This window comes from Pelodiscus sinensis, chromosome 1 (genome assembly GCF_052426305.1).
Source record: "Pelodiscus sinensis isolate ZL-2025 chromosome 1, ASM5242630v1, whole genome shotgun sequence".
Lineage (NCBI taxonomy): Eukaryota > Metazoa > Chordata > Testudines > Trionychidae > Pelodiscus > Pelodiscus sinensis.
Genome location: NC_143052.1, coordinates 44,806,502 through 44,824,909, shown reverse-complemented (window position 1 = coordinate 44,824,909; position 18,408 = coordinate 44,806,502). Strand labels below are relative to the sequence as shown.

Genomic DNA, 18,408 nt, shown 5'->3' with positions numbered 1-18,408 from the left:
CACTATTTCAAAATAGTAATTTTGAAATAAGTATTATTCCTCATGAAAACCTGGAGTTATTAGTTTGTAATAATTAGCCCGTCGTTTCGAAATAAAGATCTTGGTAGTGTGGATGCTATGCTTGTTATTTCAGAACCAAGGGAGTTATTTCAAAGTAATAACTTTAGACCAAGGCTAACAGATTTATTTGGGCATGAACTTTCATGGGTAAAGAACCATTTCAAAGCTTATGCCCAAATTAATCTGTTAGTTTTAAAAGTGCCACAGGACTCAGAGACTATGACCACATCTGTGGATCAACTCTCCAGAGGTCGATCTTCTGGTGTTCGATTTAGCAGGTCTGGTAAGAACCCACTAAATTGAACACTGAGGCGCCACTTTTAACACCGGTCCTCTTACTCCTCACGAGGAATAAGGGAAGTCGATGGGATTGTTTCTGACATTGACCTCCCACTGTAGGTACAGCTCCAAAGTTCCAATTAAGGTATGTCCTCTCCAGCTATGCATTCAAAGTAGTTTAAGTTATGTATCTTAATTCGTACTTATCCCCTAGTGTAGACCTGGCCTCAGACACAGCTACCTCTCTGATATTTATTCTCATTGTCACCTACTTGCTAATGATGAGAATCCTTGAACTGCCAGTAAGTGAAAGATCTGTATTTCCAGTTCCAACAAGTACAATGCTGAAAATGTTGGTGGGAAATAAGACTATGTTATTTTGAATATATCTTGCTGCACCAATGTTGTTAATGCGCCTCATGACATGTTGTGGCTTCTTATAGAAACAGTAGCTGTCTGTTGCAGATTGCCTTAAGAAAAATATACTATCTCAAACTTTGTCCACATCTCCCTTTTCCTTTCAATTCTGTATCTTGAAAGAGCTAGATAATCTAACCTCTCTGTGCATACATGTATGTGTATGTGTATGTGTATGTGTGGTGACCATGTACGTAATATATACATAGTATTGTGACCACATAAGTAATAACTATTATGAGCAGAGCCCTTTGAACATTTTCTTTTAAGGTCGTAAGTAAGTTAGAGTTGCCATGGAAAAGATCTAACTTGTCCTCTGACATCTTATGTCATTTTTTATTTTGTTTATTGTTTGCTTAATATAACAAAGTGAAAAATTAATTTCCACCACATAGCATTGAACATCTGAGCTACAAGAGAAAAATTTATTGGAAAGATCATTAACTTTTGTACATGTTATGTATGTTCTATCAATAAATATCTAATCAAGCATTTATCCAGTGTTCATTACCATGGCATCAGAAATCCTGAAAGTAAATGTGACAAAGGATCTAGTTTTTAAAGTTAAAAATATATTTCACAACCATCATTTTCTTAGAACTAATAATGATTTTTTTCAAAAACACTTTTCCCTATTCTTCATTTTGAAATAGAATGAAAAGCACTTTAATTTTTGTCTTTAATTTCCAAATACCGTAGTCCAAAATCATGCCACATTAATATAGGGTATCTTTTTTTAAAATAAAATGTAAATAGTCCCCAAATGAAAACTTGGTGAATTTTAAAGGGTAAACTCAAACTATTTACCAGTCCTCAAGGCGACACAGTTGAAAGACATATTTAGTCTTAAAAATGCGTCTTAAACTTATCACCCACGGCATTTTAAATTATCTGCAATGTTGAGATAGATGACTAATTAGTGTCCACTTGCCAGTATTTAGTCATCAGGCAGCTTGGAAGCTCTAGGGAACAACTTTATAACAATTTACTGCATCCTCCTCAGACACGGAAACCATTTTGCAATTGTCAAATATAATTTGACATCTCTATAATACTACTTCATGTTTGACATTTTCGTTCTGCTGTCAAAACAGTTTCTGTACTTCTCTAACGGATTTTTCTTAGCTAATCTCAAAAGGAAAGTATTAAACAATGCATCTTGCTAACACTAGAGAACTATGCTCATCTACTATATTAATTGGGCTGCTTATAACTTATTTGTGAATAAACAGTATCTAGGCAGCATGAGAGTTAAGACAAATGGGGAGTTCACAGTTCAGGACAGGCAGACATTCTTGGGTTATGATTCCAAGTTTGCTTTTAACATGCATAAGAGCTAGAAACATGGGGGGATTTTAATAAAATGTGGGATTGTGATCCATTATCTGCCTCCAGAAGCTGGCACATCTAGCATGGACCATTAGCATCTCTGCCTAACCTAGCCCCATATGTAAATATACTGATAATATTGCTATTCCTGAGGGTCTGGAAGCATTGCCAGAATTATGATTTTTAATTATCAGAACAGTACCCTGGTAAATGCACTTTAGAAATAAAATTAATAATAAACAAGCCAGGATTATGCATTCTTTGATGCTGACTGTACAAGCCACTCCTTCCAGATAGTCCATGTCAGTGTCTGTGATTTCACATAGGTACAGGACTCCATTCTTATGAAGCAGCCTGCAGGAATGAGTAGATCAGTGGTTTCCAATCTTTTTAACCCCAAGATCACTTTTTCAATTTAAGTGCAATGTAAGATCTACCTCAAACCCTAATTCCCTTGCCCCACTTCCTTCCTGCCCATTCTTTGAGGCCCTACCCCTGCTATACCCCTTCTCTGAGACCTCACTCTGCTCACTCCATCCTCCTCCCTCCCCCATCCTCACTCACTTGCACCAGGCTGGAGTAGGGGGTTGGGGTTCAGGTTCTGGTCTTGGGCCAAGGAGTTGGGAGTGTGGAAGGGGGTTCAGGGTGCAAGTTCTGGGAAGGAGTTTGGGTTCAGGGGGTTCACATCTGAGGCAGGAGGTTGGGTGCAGGAGGAGGTTCAGAGCTGGGATGGGAGTTCAGGAAGCAGGCTCTGGCTGGGCACCGTTTAACTGACACAGCTTCTGGGTGGTGAAGCAGTGGGGCTAAGGCAGGCTTACTCCTGCCCTGGTCCTGCACCATTCCTGAAAGCAGCTGGCACGTACAGCAATGGCTCCATGGCACCATGTGCTGCCCCTCATCTGCAGGTACTGAGCCCACAGCTTCTACTGGCCACTGTTCCCCATTATTGATCAATGGGAATTACAGGAGTGGTGTTGGCAGGCAAGGACAGTATGTGGAGACCCCCTGCTCTGCCTTTCACAGGGGCTGCAGGGACATGCCAGCCATTTCCAGGAGCAGCAATTACCATAGGAATAATTACTCAAGTCATGACAGGCTAGGTATTTTAGAACTCACTATTCAAAGAATTAATTTTAAGCATAAGAGAGAAATGAAAATGATGACATGCACAGACCAGCAATAAACCAAAAGTAATACACTTTACAAGCAGTAAAAGTAGTAACAATGACTCCCACATATGTGTTGGGTCAGGAGATGAGAGTGAAGGACAGTTTGGGTGTTTGTGGAAAGGACAGAGACACACACAGTGAGTGAGAGTGACAGAGATTTGCCTTGCCAAACTCCATCTGTCCCCTTCTGTGTGGAGATAAGGTATAGAAGTGGGGGGAGGAGGGACACCCTGACATCAGCGCCCCATCTCTTCTCCCTCCCACACCCTGCACAGCAAGCAGGAGGCTCCAAGGCAGAGGGCAGGAGCAGCATGACAGTGGGTGAAGGGGCAACTGAAGTGCCAGCAGTTGATAGCTTCCCAGCCAAACCGATCAGGATCACCTGTCAGAGGCTCCAAGATCTACTGATAGATACCAAACTACTGGTTGGTGACCACTGAAGTAGATCATAAACTCTTCAGGAAAGGTCTACATTACTCAGATGTGTAAGGCCTAGCGTGCTGTGCACATTCCTGTACTATATGTCAAAATGCTGATAAGGAAGTCCAGTAAATATTTTTCTATCAAAGCTGGTTTTTTATGTGCAAAATTGTCTTTTTGACTAAACACATTTATTTTGTGAAAATTTGCGTGAAAACTGCCCACTTTCCACAGGAAAAAATAGACTTTTCATCAAAACACAAAACTGACACTTTAGGGGTTGTCAGATGAAAACTGAAAAATTTCAGTTGAGAAATGCAGCCATAGTGCAATGGAGTAGTTGTTGTTTGATTTGTCATACCCCGATCTTTTCTATCAGCTGGGTTCCCCGATGAACCACTCCTCCCATGATGCACATGGCCTGGGACTCCCATGATGCATCACAGGAGCTCAGCAAGTTCCAAAAAAAAGTCAAAATTTTCCATAGGGACCAGAGGAAGAAAGGCCATTTCAATCAGTTGTAACAGTGGTAGTTAATTAGAGGACAACAAATCAGGCAAGTTATGTTTTTTTCCTGAATGTGTCACAGATTCATTCTATAATCTTGTCAAATCTTTTAGCCTTTCTGTGCACAATTTTCCATCTGCAAAATCAGAATACAAATAGATACTTTTACAAGTCATGCTAAGTGTCTAGGCTGAAAGGTCTTGTATAAGTGTAAAGAATTATAATTTTAGTAGAAACTTTGTACCTTAGGGACAACAAAGCACACTACTCTATGGATATGCAAGTGTGTGTCACTTGCATTTTAGATTAGGAAGGCTTGAAAACACCCGCCATTGAAAGGGTGGGGAGTGCTTTCATTATTTATGAATGATCGCTGGCCAATGCTTGAAGCAGCATTCATGGGCTCTGGAGGAACCATGTCCATCATATGTAGCAGGGAAACTGGTTCTTGCAAGATAGGGCCTCTGAAAACAGTCAAAACATGGGAGGGAAATGGTTTATAATTCCATACAGAAACCCTCTAGGTTGAATAAAATTTGAAATGATGCATATAATGCACTGGCTCTCACTCCAACAGCATCTATTGTACTATTAGAAATTACTTTTTCAAAATCATTTCACTCTTTTTAAGGTCTAGGTAAGGCTACAGATTTATCATAGCAATTGCCAGTGTCATAGAGTCTAAGACCTGCTTTTCTTGCTTCTCCCGTCTTCAAATTCAGGTTGAACCTTTCTAATCCAGAACTCTCTTGTCCAACAACATCCATCATCCAGAATGAATTTACTTATCTAGATGTCCTGTATTCATGGGTGTGGCCAAGTTTCCCCACGATCCCATAAAGTTTGTTTTCAGCCACGAGTCCCAGCTCTCAGGGTTCTGTGCTGTTATTTAGCTCTAATTTACCCCTAAAAGTCCTCTAACAGCACAGTAAGCAGTGGAAGTGTTGGTAATGCTGCTAGACAGTACTGACCTCCCGTGGGCCAGAAAATTTTTTCATTCAGAACTAGTCAGGTTGTGAGTGTTCCGGATTAGAGAGGTTCCACCTGTACAAGTAAGTGCATATTTGACTGGCTGGCTGGCTGGCTGTCTAAATGAATGGTCAGATGAATAGCTGTATACACTTCACTGAGAACGGCCTTTGGGACTGTGCATACATGAAGCTTCTATTGAGCGGAAAATTGGCGTTAATTATGATGATCTCACCATGGAGATTGGGGGAGGAGAATCATTAAACCAATTTGGCAGCTTAGGCAAACCAAATAAAGACCAAGAACATCCCTTATCCACTGACATTTAGGACTGCATTTATGAAAACTAGAGATGATTTTTCAGGTATATAAAGGGTATCACAAGGAGGAGCGAGAAAAATTGTTCTCCTTAGCCTCTGAGGATAGGACAAGAAGCAATGGGCTTAAACTGCTGCAATGGAGGTTTAGGTTGGACATTACGAAAAACTTCCTGTCAGGGTGGTGAAACAAGTTGCCTAAGGAGGTTGTGGAATCTCAATCTCTGGAGATATTTAAGAACAGGTTAGATAGACATCTATTAGGGGTGGTCTAGGCAGTACTGGGAACTGCCATGAGGGCAGGGGACTGGACTCGATGACCTCCTGAGGTCCCTTCCAATTCTAGTGTTCTATGTTTCTTTGGTCTAATTCAAAAACTTAGTCTGAAACTTTGCAGATATGTTTAACAATCCCTAGTGAAAGAGTATCTTGTTGGTTTGTTTTGTTTGGTTGTTTGTTGCCAATCAGAAATCACCTTGCTTTTTAAAAGCAAGATGATCAAGTTCATATTAATGGCCATTTTACCTCATTCTTTTTAATGCCTTTTTATGAGTTTTAAAAAAGAAACACTCCTATTATTTTTTCAGAAAACAAGGAGGAAGTTAGACAACAAAACCCACACAGTATAGGACTTAAAGAGGAAGTATAAGTGAATTGGAACCTTGTGTTTTGTGTGCAACATATGTATAGCAATATAAAAATGACAGATTTTAGTGGTGTTTTATGCCCTCTAGTGGTGTTTGAGTTTATTGTGGTTATGCCTGGAATGCTGGGAGTGTTTGCTTTAACATTGTTTAGTCTGTGTAAAATACATACACTAGATTGATTCCTAAATATTATACCCTATAAATGTAGAAGGATGCTTATTATAACCTGATTAATCCTTCTGGAAGTTCTCTATCACAGCCTAACCGTTGTTTTAACATTTCCTTCTGTAGCAACTTCATGTTCATAATACATATTTAGTATTAAGCAACCACAAAAATGATTGTTGAGTTATTGAACCAAAATAGAAAATGACACTTCAGTTCCACTTTAAAAATAAAAGACTCATTTGACTTGATAAATAATTATAAATGGAATATGTAGATGTGTCTCTATTCTCCATTTAAAATTTTGAGCATTACCGTCACATCATGGAAAATGGCAAAAATGATTTGTTTTGTTTGCAATGCAGAACTAAGACTTCTCCATAGTGGATTCAGGGATTTTGGCTATGTCTACATGGCATGCTTATTTTGAAATTACTCATATTATTTCGAAATAAAATAGTGCGCATCTACACAGCAAGTCCATTATTTCAAAATAATTTCAAAATAACAGACTTCTTTTATGAGGCAGAAGGGAAGTCAAAAGAAGAGTGTTTTTCTTTCATCTTCTTGCTATGTAGATAGCACCTAAAGCATATTTAAGATATTTCAACTTAAGCGATGCAATTGACATAGCTGAAGTTCGGTAGCTTAATTCGACTTTAGCCCTGCTGTGTAGACATGCCTTCCAGAGCTTCTGCCTTAGACCCAGCAGAGGGACAGGCTGAGAAAAAAAAATTAAATATATCTAAGAATGGTAATGTTAGCTCATGAAACCACAAATATGGACAATATTGTCTGCTCTTTCTTGAACTAAGGCCATGTCAGCAGAAAATGTGGTCCACCCATTAGGAAAAGTAATTGATGTGAAATGAACACTCCTGACAGAGTTAATAGGTATTGTAGATTGATGGATACACAGATAGACAAATATTGATCTATGAATGCACATGTTGCAGAACACAGATTAATAATCCTATGTGTAACACCAATTGTGGGAATTCCCTAATGTCCATGTTATCTAATATCCCACAAATTTAGTTGTTAGCTTTTAAAAGATCTCACTCATACTCCTCAGACTACCACTTAGAAAGGTCCAGTTTTCCATCAGCATAAGAGAATATCCATTCATTTGATGATATATATCTCCTACAGTGAGGAGTCAGATATAATCTGTTAGTTGTAGAACACAAGACTGGAGCCAAATTTCATCCATTTCCCAATAGGCATTCATTTGATACCTCAGTTTTGTCTTTTGGTGGAATATAATTTAATGGACATACCACAAGTGCACATCTAGTTTGTCCTAACATTTTGCTTCCCTTTCTCGGATAATACAGCAGAATATTTGTGATTAACACAGGAATCAGTGGTCCTATTTTTGTTCAGTCAGCTAGAGTGTGTCTAAACTACATCTCTCTGCCGACAGAGGGACGTAGATTAGGCACATCACTATTGCAAAGTAAGCAGGGATTTAAATATCCCACGCTTCATTTGAATAGAAATGTCCACCGGTTTTTGCTGACGTTGCACTTTGCTGGCAAAAAGCAGCAGTCTAGACGGGGATCTGTCAACAAGGAAAGCCTTTTCCGACTGACCCTGTAAACCTTGTTGCGTGAGGCAAGAGAGATTGGTCGGAAAAGGCTTTCCTTGTCGACCGATCACCGTCTAGACTGCTGCTTTTTGCCGGCAAAGTGCCATGTCGGCAAAAAGCGACGGACATTTCTCTTAAAATGCAGTATGGGATATTTAAATCCCCACTTCATTTGCAATAGCGATGTGCCTACATCCCTCTGTCAGCAGAGGGGTGAAATTTAGACACACCACGACAGTATACAATCTTGTGATGTCCTTTTATTATGTTACAAAATTAGCTAGAAAGTTAGCACAAATAATGAGGACCACAGCATTCACTAAAGTATGTTCCACAATACTAGCTTCATATGTGGTATAATCAGTTTTGATACAGAGACTTGCAGAAAATTGCAACTGGAAAAGGTACTCACTGTTATAATTTATCTGACAATAAAAGGAGAAAAGTAGTAGCTAAAACTTTAAAGTGTGGTTCTATTTTGAAGTCACTGTGTAAATGGCTTTATGGGATTCCATTTTTGTTGTGTTCAGGGTGTGTCTAGACTACCTAGTTTTGTCTACAAAAGTGGACTTTTGTCGACAAAACAATACCAGCGTCTACACTACCGCGGAGTTCTGTCGACATAACGTCGACAGAACTCCGCGGTTTTGTCGACGCTGGTATACCTCATTTTACGAGGCAAAACACCTTCTGTCGACAGAGTTCTGTCGACAGAAGGTGTTATTGCCTGTAACGTTGCGTCCAGACTACAGAGTTCTGTCGACAAAGCGGCTTGCTTTGTCGACAGAACTCAATGTGTCTGGACGCTCATTGTCGACGGAAGTTTTGTCGACAGTATCTGTCGACAAAACTTCCATTGACAAAACGCGGTAGTCTAGACGTACCCTCAGTGATTTCAAGATCAAATTTGTTCAGTTTTCAAGTAACAAGAAAATTTCCCAATTTATAATACAAATTTCACAAAACTCAACCTCCCTTCTTTTCACTTCACTTGTGTTTTTAGGTCGAGACAACCTATGTCTGTAGATGGGGGGAAAGGCAGAATGAGGACAGCTGGCCTCAGCAGTGCTATTGAGCATGCTCAGCCTATTCAGTGCAATACATCTGAGGGGGTGTTTGACCTCATATGCCCTTCACATGTCAGCTCAGCAAGGTGCCCATAATTATTTACTTCTTCCAATCCTTTGCACAGCACACCCCTGGGGGGAATCATTGCACAGCCTGCACCACAAGCTCAGGCAGATCCCATTGGGTAGATCCTGGTCAATGGGAGTTCTGAGATTGTGCTGGGAGCAGAGGCAGCACATGAAGTCCCCTCCACCCCCACCCAAGGGGGATGGTGTACAGAGATGCACATGGGCCTCACAGCTGACTGACTTAAGCAGCTGTGAGGGAGCACAGGACAGGGAGCACCTCCTGGGCTATGAGATGGTGGCAGGCCAGATCTTTTGGCTTGGCTGGCCATATTTTCCCCACCCCAGCATTATGCTGTTAGTCTTTTTCTTTTTTTCTCCAGTTTAAAGCTATCTTTCAAGAGTTGACTTTTGCCTCCACATGACCTTGTTTCCTGCAGATATGATCTTTGGATTGTCTTTCTAACCATTGCCTCAACAACTTATCCTGACCAACCTATATATTCCAGGTCACAATTCCCAGGTCTTTGCCAATTTGTCACTGTTGCCCAGAAGACAGTACATTGGTTGCACCGAATACAGTAGCATGTTTTAAATTATTAGAGTGTGAAGCATTCACACAAGGAACCTCAGTAGCATTGGCACTATCCCACTTTGCTTGTTCTGCAACATAAGACTCACGTTGATATTTGAAAAATCAAGCTGTACTTTTTCTGGTTCATACCTCATTGCTAGTAATAAAGAAGATTTATTTGGACCAAATTATACCTTCATGTGCAACTCCATGGTCTAATTGATGTATTACAGATATAGCAACAGAGCATCAGCACATTCACAGAGCTATGATGTGGCTACAGTGGTTCATAGAATGGACTTCCCTCTTGAATAGTCACTTGCAAGTCTCCTTCCTTTGCTAAGCATCAGTATGGGAGGATCTAGACATTGGAAAGCTCTCAGAATTGCATCTTCCATCCTCATCTGTGGTTGGCCTCATGTTCCACTTCCAATGGATGTTAAGATCAAGCATATAATGGAGCATGACTCACCACCATGGTGTAACGCACACACCTAGACTATGTTTACACTGTAGGCTTCTTGCGCAAGAACTTTTTGTGGAAGAGCTCTTCCGCAAAAAGTTCTTGCACAAGGGCACGTCCACACTGCCATGTGTTTTTGCGCAAGAGAGTGTCCACATTGCCATGGTAGCGCTTGTGCAAGAAAGCTCTGATGGCCATTCTGTGAATGGCCATCAGAGCACCTGTGCTTTTTCCAATAGGGGGCTCTTGCACAAGAAACCCCTGTTGTCCGTCCACACACGCAAGAGTTCTTGCATAAAAATGCTTATTGCTCATAGAAAGAGGAATAACTCTTGCACAAAAAGCCCTGTCTTCTGACGATCTACTGTACTTTTTCTTATGCTAAAACGTGCTTGTAGTGTGGATGCTCCATGAGTTTTTGTGCAAAAACTCTGCAGTGTAGATGTATCCCTAGTGTGTGTGGTTCACCGCCCTGTATAGTGGCACTTAGACCACTTATAGTAGTCTTACAGAGATAAGAATGAGTGAGCTTTACAACCTAAGCTGAGAGCAGCTGGCTTTATCACTCAAGCTGTAGAGGCTCCTACACTAAGCTCCAGAGCTCCCAGGTTTGAATCTGCCTGGTGGCAGTTAAAAGGGGACATCATTTTGTCCATTCCAGGAATCAGCTCTTGGCCCCTCCAGTTTACTGGCAGTTTGTGGTGTCGTACCTGCCAACACTGCTGTCTCCACTGTTTGGATCCATGTCGCTTCTCAAACTTCACTGTCCTCTTTTGGGCATGGTCCTCTGGCTGTGCCCTATTTGATTCTTCCTGCCATTCTAGGGAACAGTCCTCAGTTCAGTCACTTGCCTCAGTGGCAAGGAGCCATCCTTGCTCTGTCTACTCCCCTTGCTCTGTCTACTCCACGCAATGGCAAGTTGGGGGAAAGGAGCAAAGGATCACCCACTACTCTGGGTCCTGAGCTTTTTAGCTGCCCCTCCTCTGACTTCTATGGTCTGTTTCACTGGGCCACTAGCCTCAGCATCTTCTTTATCCTTCTTATCAGGGCCTCAGTCTGGCAGCCAGTCAGTATGGAGCTTGCTGTTGCTCCCTCACCCTGCCCAGCACTGGTCAGTCAAAGATATTCTCCCCCGGTGGCCAATTCCTCCTCCCTTGCACTCCAGGGAGACACTACCTCTTTTCTGCTAAGCAACCTCTTCTGTATGGCTCTCTCTGGCCCTGATTGGCTGCTTCAACAAGCCTCCTCCCTACTGACTGTCTCAATAATCCCTCTTCCTATTGGTTAGGGTTCTGTACAATTCCTCTGAGGGCTGCTTTAAACTCCATTTACCCGTGCGGGCAGCTACCCCATCACAACACCTAACTTTCAATATTTCAAACGGTTTAGTTTCCTTTCATCAACTGTTTTTAAAGGTTGTGTTTCTGTTCTATGTAACAGAGTTAGTTTTACTACTGCACTTGGACACTTGTACCAATCGTCACACAAAATCCCACCACCCAAACAGAGTGCTTTGAAAATACATAAATGCCATTCATGCAAGACTGATCCGATGTGTGACTTTTTCAGATATACAGTAGAGTCCCTATCATCCGACCTAAACAGGACTGACACATGGTCGGATTACCGAATATGTCGGATGATACGGACTCTACTGTAGAGAGTAATGGAACAGCTGATGCCATCCTGCCGGGACGAAGCGTCCCTGGCAGAGCAGCATCAGCTGTACCCTTGTTCTCTAGGAGAAGCTGCTGCTGCTGCCACTGCTGCCTGGATGCTTCCAGGCAGGAGCAGCAAGTGGGGCTTTGTCCCTGGGAGCTGCAGGGTCGGCTAAAGCGGAGTGTCGGATTACCGGGCGTCAATTAATCCAGACTCCCCTGTAGAATCCTCTGCAGTCAACTGACTACCCAATAGATAAAACTATCTACCTATTTAGTGTAATTGCCATCTATTTGCCATCACCAGTTCATTTCCATTGTACAAGTGGCATGTATAGCTTTTGTTAATCACCATTGATCTTAAGTCCCATAGGGTCTTTCGCACAGATGAGGAACCTCCAGCATGCCAGCTACATTCAGTTCATCAGGGTTAGCCAGTGGTGGACCACCAGATATTTTTTTTACCTGGGTGTCCATAGGCACAGAGTCCTACAGATCCCAGTGGCTGTGATTCACAGTTCCTGGACAATGTGAGCTATGGGGATCCATGCCTGCAAACACTCAGGTAAACAAACCATCTGGCAGCCCTCCAGCAACTATTCCTGATGAACCACAAATGGCCCATGGGCTAAATATTCCCCACCCCTACCAGACATTCTGCAGTTTTTGCAGCTCTCTAGTATTGGCTATAGATCATGAATTGTTGATCATGAGTCAGACCAAATAAGGCAATATCATTCACATACTCAAGATCGTCTAAAGATGATCTTTGTATTTCCCACCTCCTACTTTGGCAACAATCATCTTTGTCATCTAATAGTCTATAATGTAGATGACAGAACGCATCCCTGGCATACTCCTGAGTCTACTGAAAACCAGTCTGCAATACAATTATTTACCTTCACACAGATACGTGTACTATGGTACAATTCCTCTGTTAGGCACACTAAGACCTCGGGCACAACATACAGAAATAGCAGTGTCCACTAATTCAAAAGTGGCTAGTAATCAATTTATAAACATGATGTTAACTTCCTTTTCTTATTCTAGTCATTTTTCAGTAACATTGCACAGAATATATAGAGATCATGGATTATAAATTGACCTTGACAGAAATCACACTCGATGTACAAATAGGAACTTCACAGTGTCAAATACACATTTCTGGTTTTGTCTTGCAAAGGTTTTCTCCATTCATTTACTCGATTGAGCCTCCAGCACATCCATTCTGCATCATGCCTATTTTTTTACCCATGTTTGAAAGTGTCACCCATATTCCCAAATTACTTTTTCATTCTCTTGAGTCCCCATTTTTCTCTGACAGTCACTATGATAGAATCCCAAAATAAAGCCCCTACTTCCTGTGTATTAGACAGTTGGTCATCTAATATAGGATATTTGTCAGAAATTGCTGTCCTTGTAAATATTAGCAATTGCTTCATCATGAAGATTATCAATGTTTAAGTGTTCAGTGCAGTACATACCTGCATCAGGAACTTTATTAAATGGAACATCATTGGTACTGTTAGGAGTTGACAATTGGACTCCAGAGCAAGAGATCAACATTCCTAAATGCACTTGCAACCTGTTTCCAAACTAGTATGACATCCAAGGTTGTATTGTCACCAAATGATCATTGAAATGTATACTTTCAGTGGTTCTTATGCTGAAACTAGGTAGCCATTAAAAAATCATTCATGTTGAGAAGCAAATTCTAATACATAAAAACAATTTTATGATCTCTCCTCCAGGAAGCCATATGGTCTGGTACTGGTTCAAGTCTAGTTCTATCATGGCCAGTTCTCATGCTCAGATCTTGTGTGATGACAATATGAAGTCAGGGGGGCATCCTAGAGACAACATTCTCGAACGTGGTATAAAAAGCATCTTTTCCAGCACCATGTTGAGCATAATCACTAATAACTACCACTCAGCCTGCCTTCAAACTTAAAAGAGGACACAACATTTTTTATGTCTGATTCTTCCCTTCTATTTCCGGTGTATGGAGGAAATCTCATCATACAGTGTGACTCCTCTGCATGTAGGAGAAGAGTTAGATCAGGGGTAGGCAATAATTTTTTGCCAGGGATCACTTCAAACATTTTTTAAGTGGCCCTGTGCCACACCAGAAGGGGCAGAGCCATGATGCTTCTGAGCTTCCTCACCCACAGATCATAATTGGTCTGGGGGTGGGGAAGCCTCTTTGTCCCCCCCTTCCCACTAAGCATCCATGTCCCTGGTGGTGGTGGGAGGAGATTTCCCAGGTTCCCCCAGCTCCAGGCCAATCAGAGCCTGGGGCCAGAGAGCACGTGAAGTCTTCTCCCATCCTGCCAGGAGAGTGCAGTGCTTCTAAGTGCCACATGCTTCTCGCAGGGTGGGGGCAGGGCTGAAGAAACTTTGCACGCTCCCCCTGCTGCCAGGTTTCAAAGCTCCATGTGCTCCTGGCAGGGCAGAGGAAACTTCGTGAGCTTCCCCCAGCCAGCAGGCCTTAATTGGCCCGGGGGCAGGGGAGCAGCAGGGCCTCCCCGGGCTGGATCAATCCACTTGGTGGGCCAGATCCACCAACCCTGAGTTAGATGAGGCCCTTTTGTCCAACCCTGAGTTAGATGAATCCTGAATCTTGGTTCCATTGCAAGTAATAGATGAAACTGCCAATTCGGCTAAAACAGGTGAAACAGCTAAAGTTGCCTGTGCTTTTCTTCTGCATGTCAATGTTAGAGGTGTTTTACAGGAATGGCTTGTCAAGCCATTGCCTAGCCCTGTCACTTTAGGCAGGCTTGGGACCAGCACTAGGGACAAAGACAATGTAGTGTGGTTATTACAGGTATAATTGAATGTAAAATGTGACCCTCCAGCTGGACCGTAGTTAACTATTTTGTTGATGCATGTACCAGAATAGAAACCCGGTGCAATAGAATAGTAGGCCTAAATGGAATATATGTAGCAAAAACTTAGTTTTGTCACAAAAGTAAGCCGTTATGCTTCTGACTACCCACAGGGTTGATTAAGAAGCTGTCATTTCTACATAGTCACTCTTCTGAACATAAGTACACTACAACGTCTTCAGTACAGTGTTTGTCAGCGGGAGAAAACTTCAATTAAACAAATTACTGCTATGCACAAATTAGAGCCATCAATAAGGTGAAGGATATTATTAACACTAACCAACGGACAAATGAGATTATAGTTGGAAAATATTGTGTTGTTTAACCTTACTCACTAGAAAGAGGAAAGGTAATGGGATACTTTATTACTGAAGCTAAATCCAGCTTTTTACCATCATTTAATACTACAGAGAAACATCTTCACTGTTAAAACTACCCTAAGCATTTTATTTCCAAATGTTCCCCAATCTTTGAAATGCTGTGGGAAAATATCATGCTCTGTCACAGTCCTGAAATATATACATGGATGGCTACTGAAATATTGGAGGCTGATTGGCCTAGAGTTCTTGCTTCTGTTAACACCAAACTACAATAGACTTGCACAAACATACTATTCTAATAGTGCCAATAGGGTGTTTTATTCTCCAACAAATGCAGATAAAAACAGAGCCAGAACTGCCTTCTAACTGTCCAGAATGCTCCATTAATGACAATGCGAGCATCTAGGTGCTTTGCACTTTTGAAAATGAGGCTGTTTGTGTAGGTACCTAAATGTGGATTTAGAAACCTAACTTTGAGAATTATCTTGATATTTTACATTGTGTGTCAGTATAAATGATTGTTTCTGAATATATACATGTATAGTCTACCTGATGTGTTTGGATTGTGTTGTATTTGGGGGGAATATAAAGCTTATACCAAACAAAGTATAAGGTAGAAGCTAGAGACACCTATGTTGTGAGATACAGCTGGTAACTTATTGGAATGTATGGATCTTTCTGGTCTCTTTCCAATCCTAAGATAGCCTGCTCCTTACACCATCCACATTTAGTCTTTTGAAAATGGAGCTCTTTCTATACTGCTCTTTCTAGCTGATCAGTATTGGTGTCACTAGTCTTTAGCAAATGTGATTACCAAAACTAAAACTACTGCAGGCGTTTTAGTGTCCATCAGTATATGACACCATTTTAAATGTAGTTCTGGCCAAGTCTGGTAAAGTCTCTAAACAGTGCTTTTGAATAAAAGAAGTATAGTCATTACCATCATTACACAGGTTATCCCAGGCTATAATATCACTTGGTTCCTTGCTTCCCCCCATTAGCACTTCCTTTCTTACCCCATAAAGGTCAAGCCACTGAATCTTGCCCTGACACATACTTCTGCTCTCATTTCTGCTGATATCCTCTCCTGATCCCAATGCCCTGCCCCAAATCTCTGTGTTACTCATCCCTTCATCTCTTTCTCTCATTCTAAGAAGAGTCTCCCTGTTTTCAGCCACGTCCCTCTTATCCTTCAAATCCCTGCATAAAACATGTTTTATTCTCATCATAGCAGCTTCCAAACATTGCCTCTCCTGCAGTGTTATCCTACATCTTGCTTTTCTTTTTGGTCTTGTCCTATGTAGACTATAAGATCTTTGGGACTGGATATGTGTTTTACCTATGTTCTGTAACATACAATGCAAATTTACAGTCCTAGGTAAATGTTTAGTAGTAATTAATAACCCAGCCAAATTAAAAAGCAAATGTACCTTTCAAAAGCAAAGGGTATTTAGCTTATTCTTAAGCTCAGTTGCATCCAGTTATGTATTTTGCCATACAGTACAACAAACTACTGAGCATAGAGAACAGAGTCCTCTTTGTAAGCTGTTATTTGAAGTTCCTCTAGATAATTCTTAGTGTCGCTATATTCCTCCTTTACTAGACAAGGATCTATCATCAAAAAGATGTGTCTGCACGTCCCAGCAAGTCTATGGATTTCCATGAGGTTTGAAAGAATGAAAAAGAAATGTAGAGCCAAATCTAGAAACTGTTGACATAAGCACTAAATGAAAATGAAAATGATATGTGCACATGCAGCACATAGACATAAAGACAAATGTGTATGAAATGTTCTTGCAAATTATATTGAAAAATAATTTCTAGTTAGTTTGACTTTAAATCTGATACTTAAGAATAGCTAATGTTTTAAAAAAGATTTTGTTTTCTTTAACCCAGGTATGGTGACATGGTGCCGAAGACAATAGCTGGGAAGATTTTTGGTTCAATATGTTCCCTGAGTGGGGTCTTAGTCATTGCTCTGCCTGTTCCTGTAATTGTCTCCAACTTCAGTCGTATCTACCACCAGAACCAACGAGCAGACAAGCGCAGGGCACAAAAGGTGCGCTCTCACTTCCATCCCACACTCGTGATTTGGTGCGGAGAAGATAACAGATGGCTTTTTATATGCTGTGTGTCATCCAATGGAACATAATTTATTAATAGAAGGGCTGTTGTACATTCATGACAGCAGGGGCCCGAAGGCAAATTTATTAATTTAAAAGTACATTTCAGAAGGGTTTTATGCAGAAATTGCTCCTTTCTTCTTCTTAGTAACATCCACAGATGCACAACAATGGGTACTTTAGCCTGCTTGCAGCTTGGAGACCCAACCAGTCCTGTCAGGCACTGGAGGAAAGGAAGTGCCTTGCCTCCTGATCTTCCTTCCAGTTTTCTCTGCATCTACACTGACCAGCACTTCAGTCACATTTCCCTGCTCATCTCTCAGGACAATTCTAAATGTATTTCAAATATTTAGACTCACAATTTGGTTCTGATTCCTAGCCATGTCTCATGTGTGTTTGCTTTTGGAGACGTTGTCCTGTCAGCTCCCCTTCCCTTTCAGAGGTGTTTTCTGCTCCAGAAAGGGCAGAGGCAAAAAAGAGGGCTATGTCTCCTGCTCTTTCTCATTAAGAGTCTCATTAAGGAATTCTGTGGAAAGAGAGACATTTCTCTGATAGTCCTGTCTGAGCAAGATCACCTTGTCCCACCCTTCCCTGGGTAGGATAGAAGCCAGGCAGGAAAGGAGATACTTACTGATAGGTATACTGGGTCAGACCAGTCCATCTAGGCCAATATTCTATCTTCCAATAGTGGCCAGGCCAGATGCTTCAGAAGGAATTAACAGAACAGGACAATCAGGACAACTGATGTATCCCACATTATCCAATCCCAACTTCTGGAAGTCAAAAGTTTAGGGACACACAGAGCATAGGATTGTATTCCTGACCACCTTGGCTAATAGCCATTGATGGACCTACCCTCCATGAACTTACCTAATTCTTTGTAGAACACAGTTATCCTTTTGGTCTTGACAACATCTGGCAATGAACTCCACAGACTGTGTGTTGTGTGAAGAAGTACTTCATTATGTTTGTTTCAAACTTCTTGCCTATTAATTTCATTGGGTGACCCTTGATTCTTGTGTTTTATGAACAGGTAAACAACACTTCCCACTAATTTCTCTATACCATTCATGACTTTATAGGTCTCTATCAAATCCCCGCTTAGTTATCTTCTTTCTAAACTGAATAATCCCCGTGTTTTTAATCTCTCCTCATATAAAAGCTATTCCAAATACCCAGTATTTTTGTTGCCCTTCTTTATACCTCTTCTGTTTTTAATATTTCTTTTTATAAATGGGGCTACCAGAATTGAATGCAATATTCAAGATGTGGGTATATCTTGGATTTATATAGTGGCACTATTATATTTTCTGTCTTATTATTTATCCCTTTCCTAATGGTTTCTAACGTTTTCTTTACTTCTGTGACTGCTGCTGAGCATT

The 18,408-nt window shown here is 41.1% G+C and overlaps 2 protein-coding genes across 3 annotated transcripts in view; one reads left to right on the top strand and one right to left on the bottom strand.

The window, feature by feature from the left end:
* The window catches only part of KCND2 (potassium voltage-gated channel subfamily D member 2), a 389,194-nt gene that overhangs the window by 343,099 nt on the left and 27,687 nt on the right, over positions 1–18,408 (top strand). For both annotated transcript variants that reach the window (XM_025184391.3, XM_006122641.5), the window contains exon 3: positions 16,800–16,962. In XM_025184391.3, coding sequence (XP_025040176.2) covers positions 16,800–16,962 — 163 coding nt within the window. The remainder of the gene's footprint in view (positions 1–16,799; positions 16,963–18,408) is intronic.
* TSPAN12 (tetraspanin 12) overlaps positions 1,084–18,408 on the bottom strand; it is a 127,970-nt gene continuing 110,645 nt past the window's right edge. The window contains exon 10 of the transcript XR_016349831.1: positions 1,084–2,439. The gene's annotated coding sequence lies outside the window, so the exon portion shown is untranslated. The remainder of the gene's footprint in view (positions 2,440–18,408) is intronic.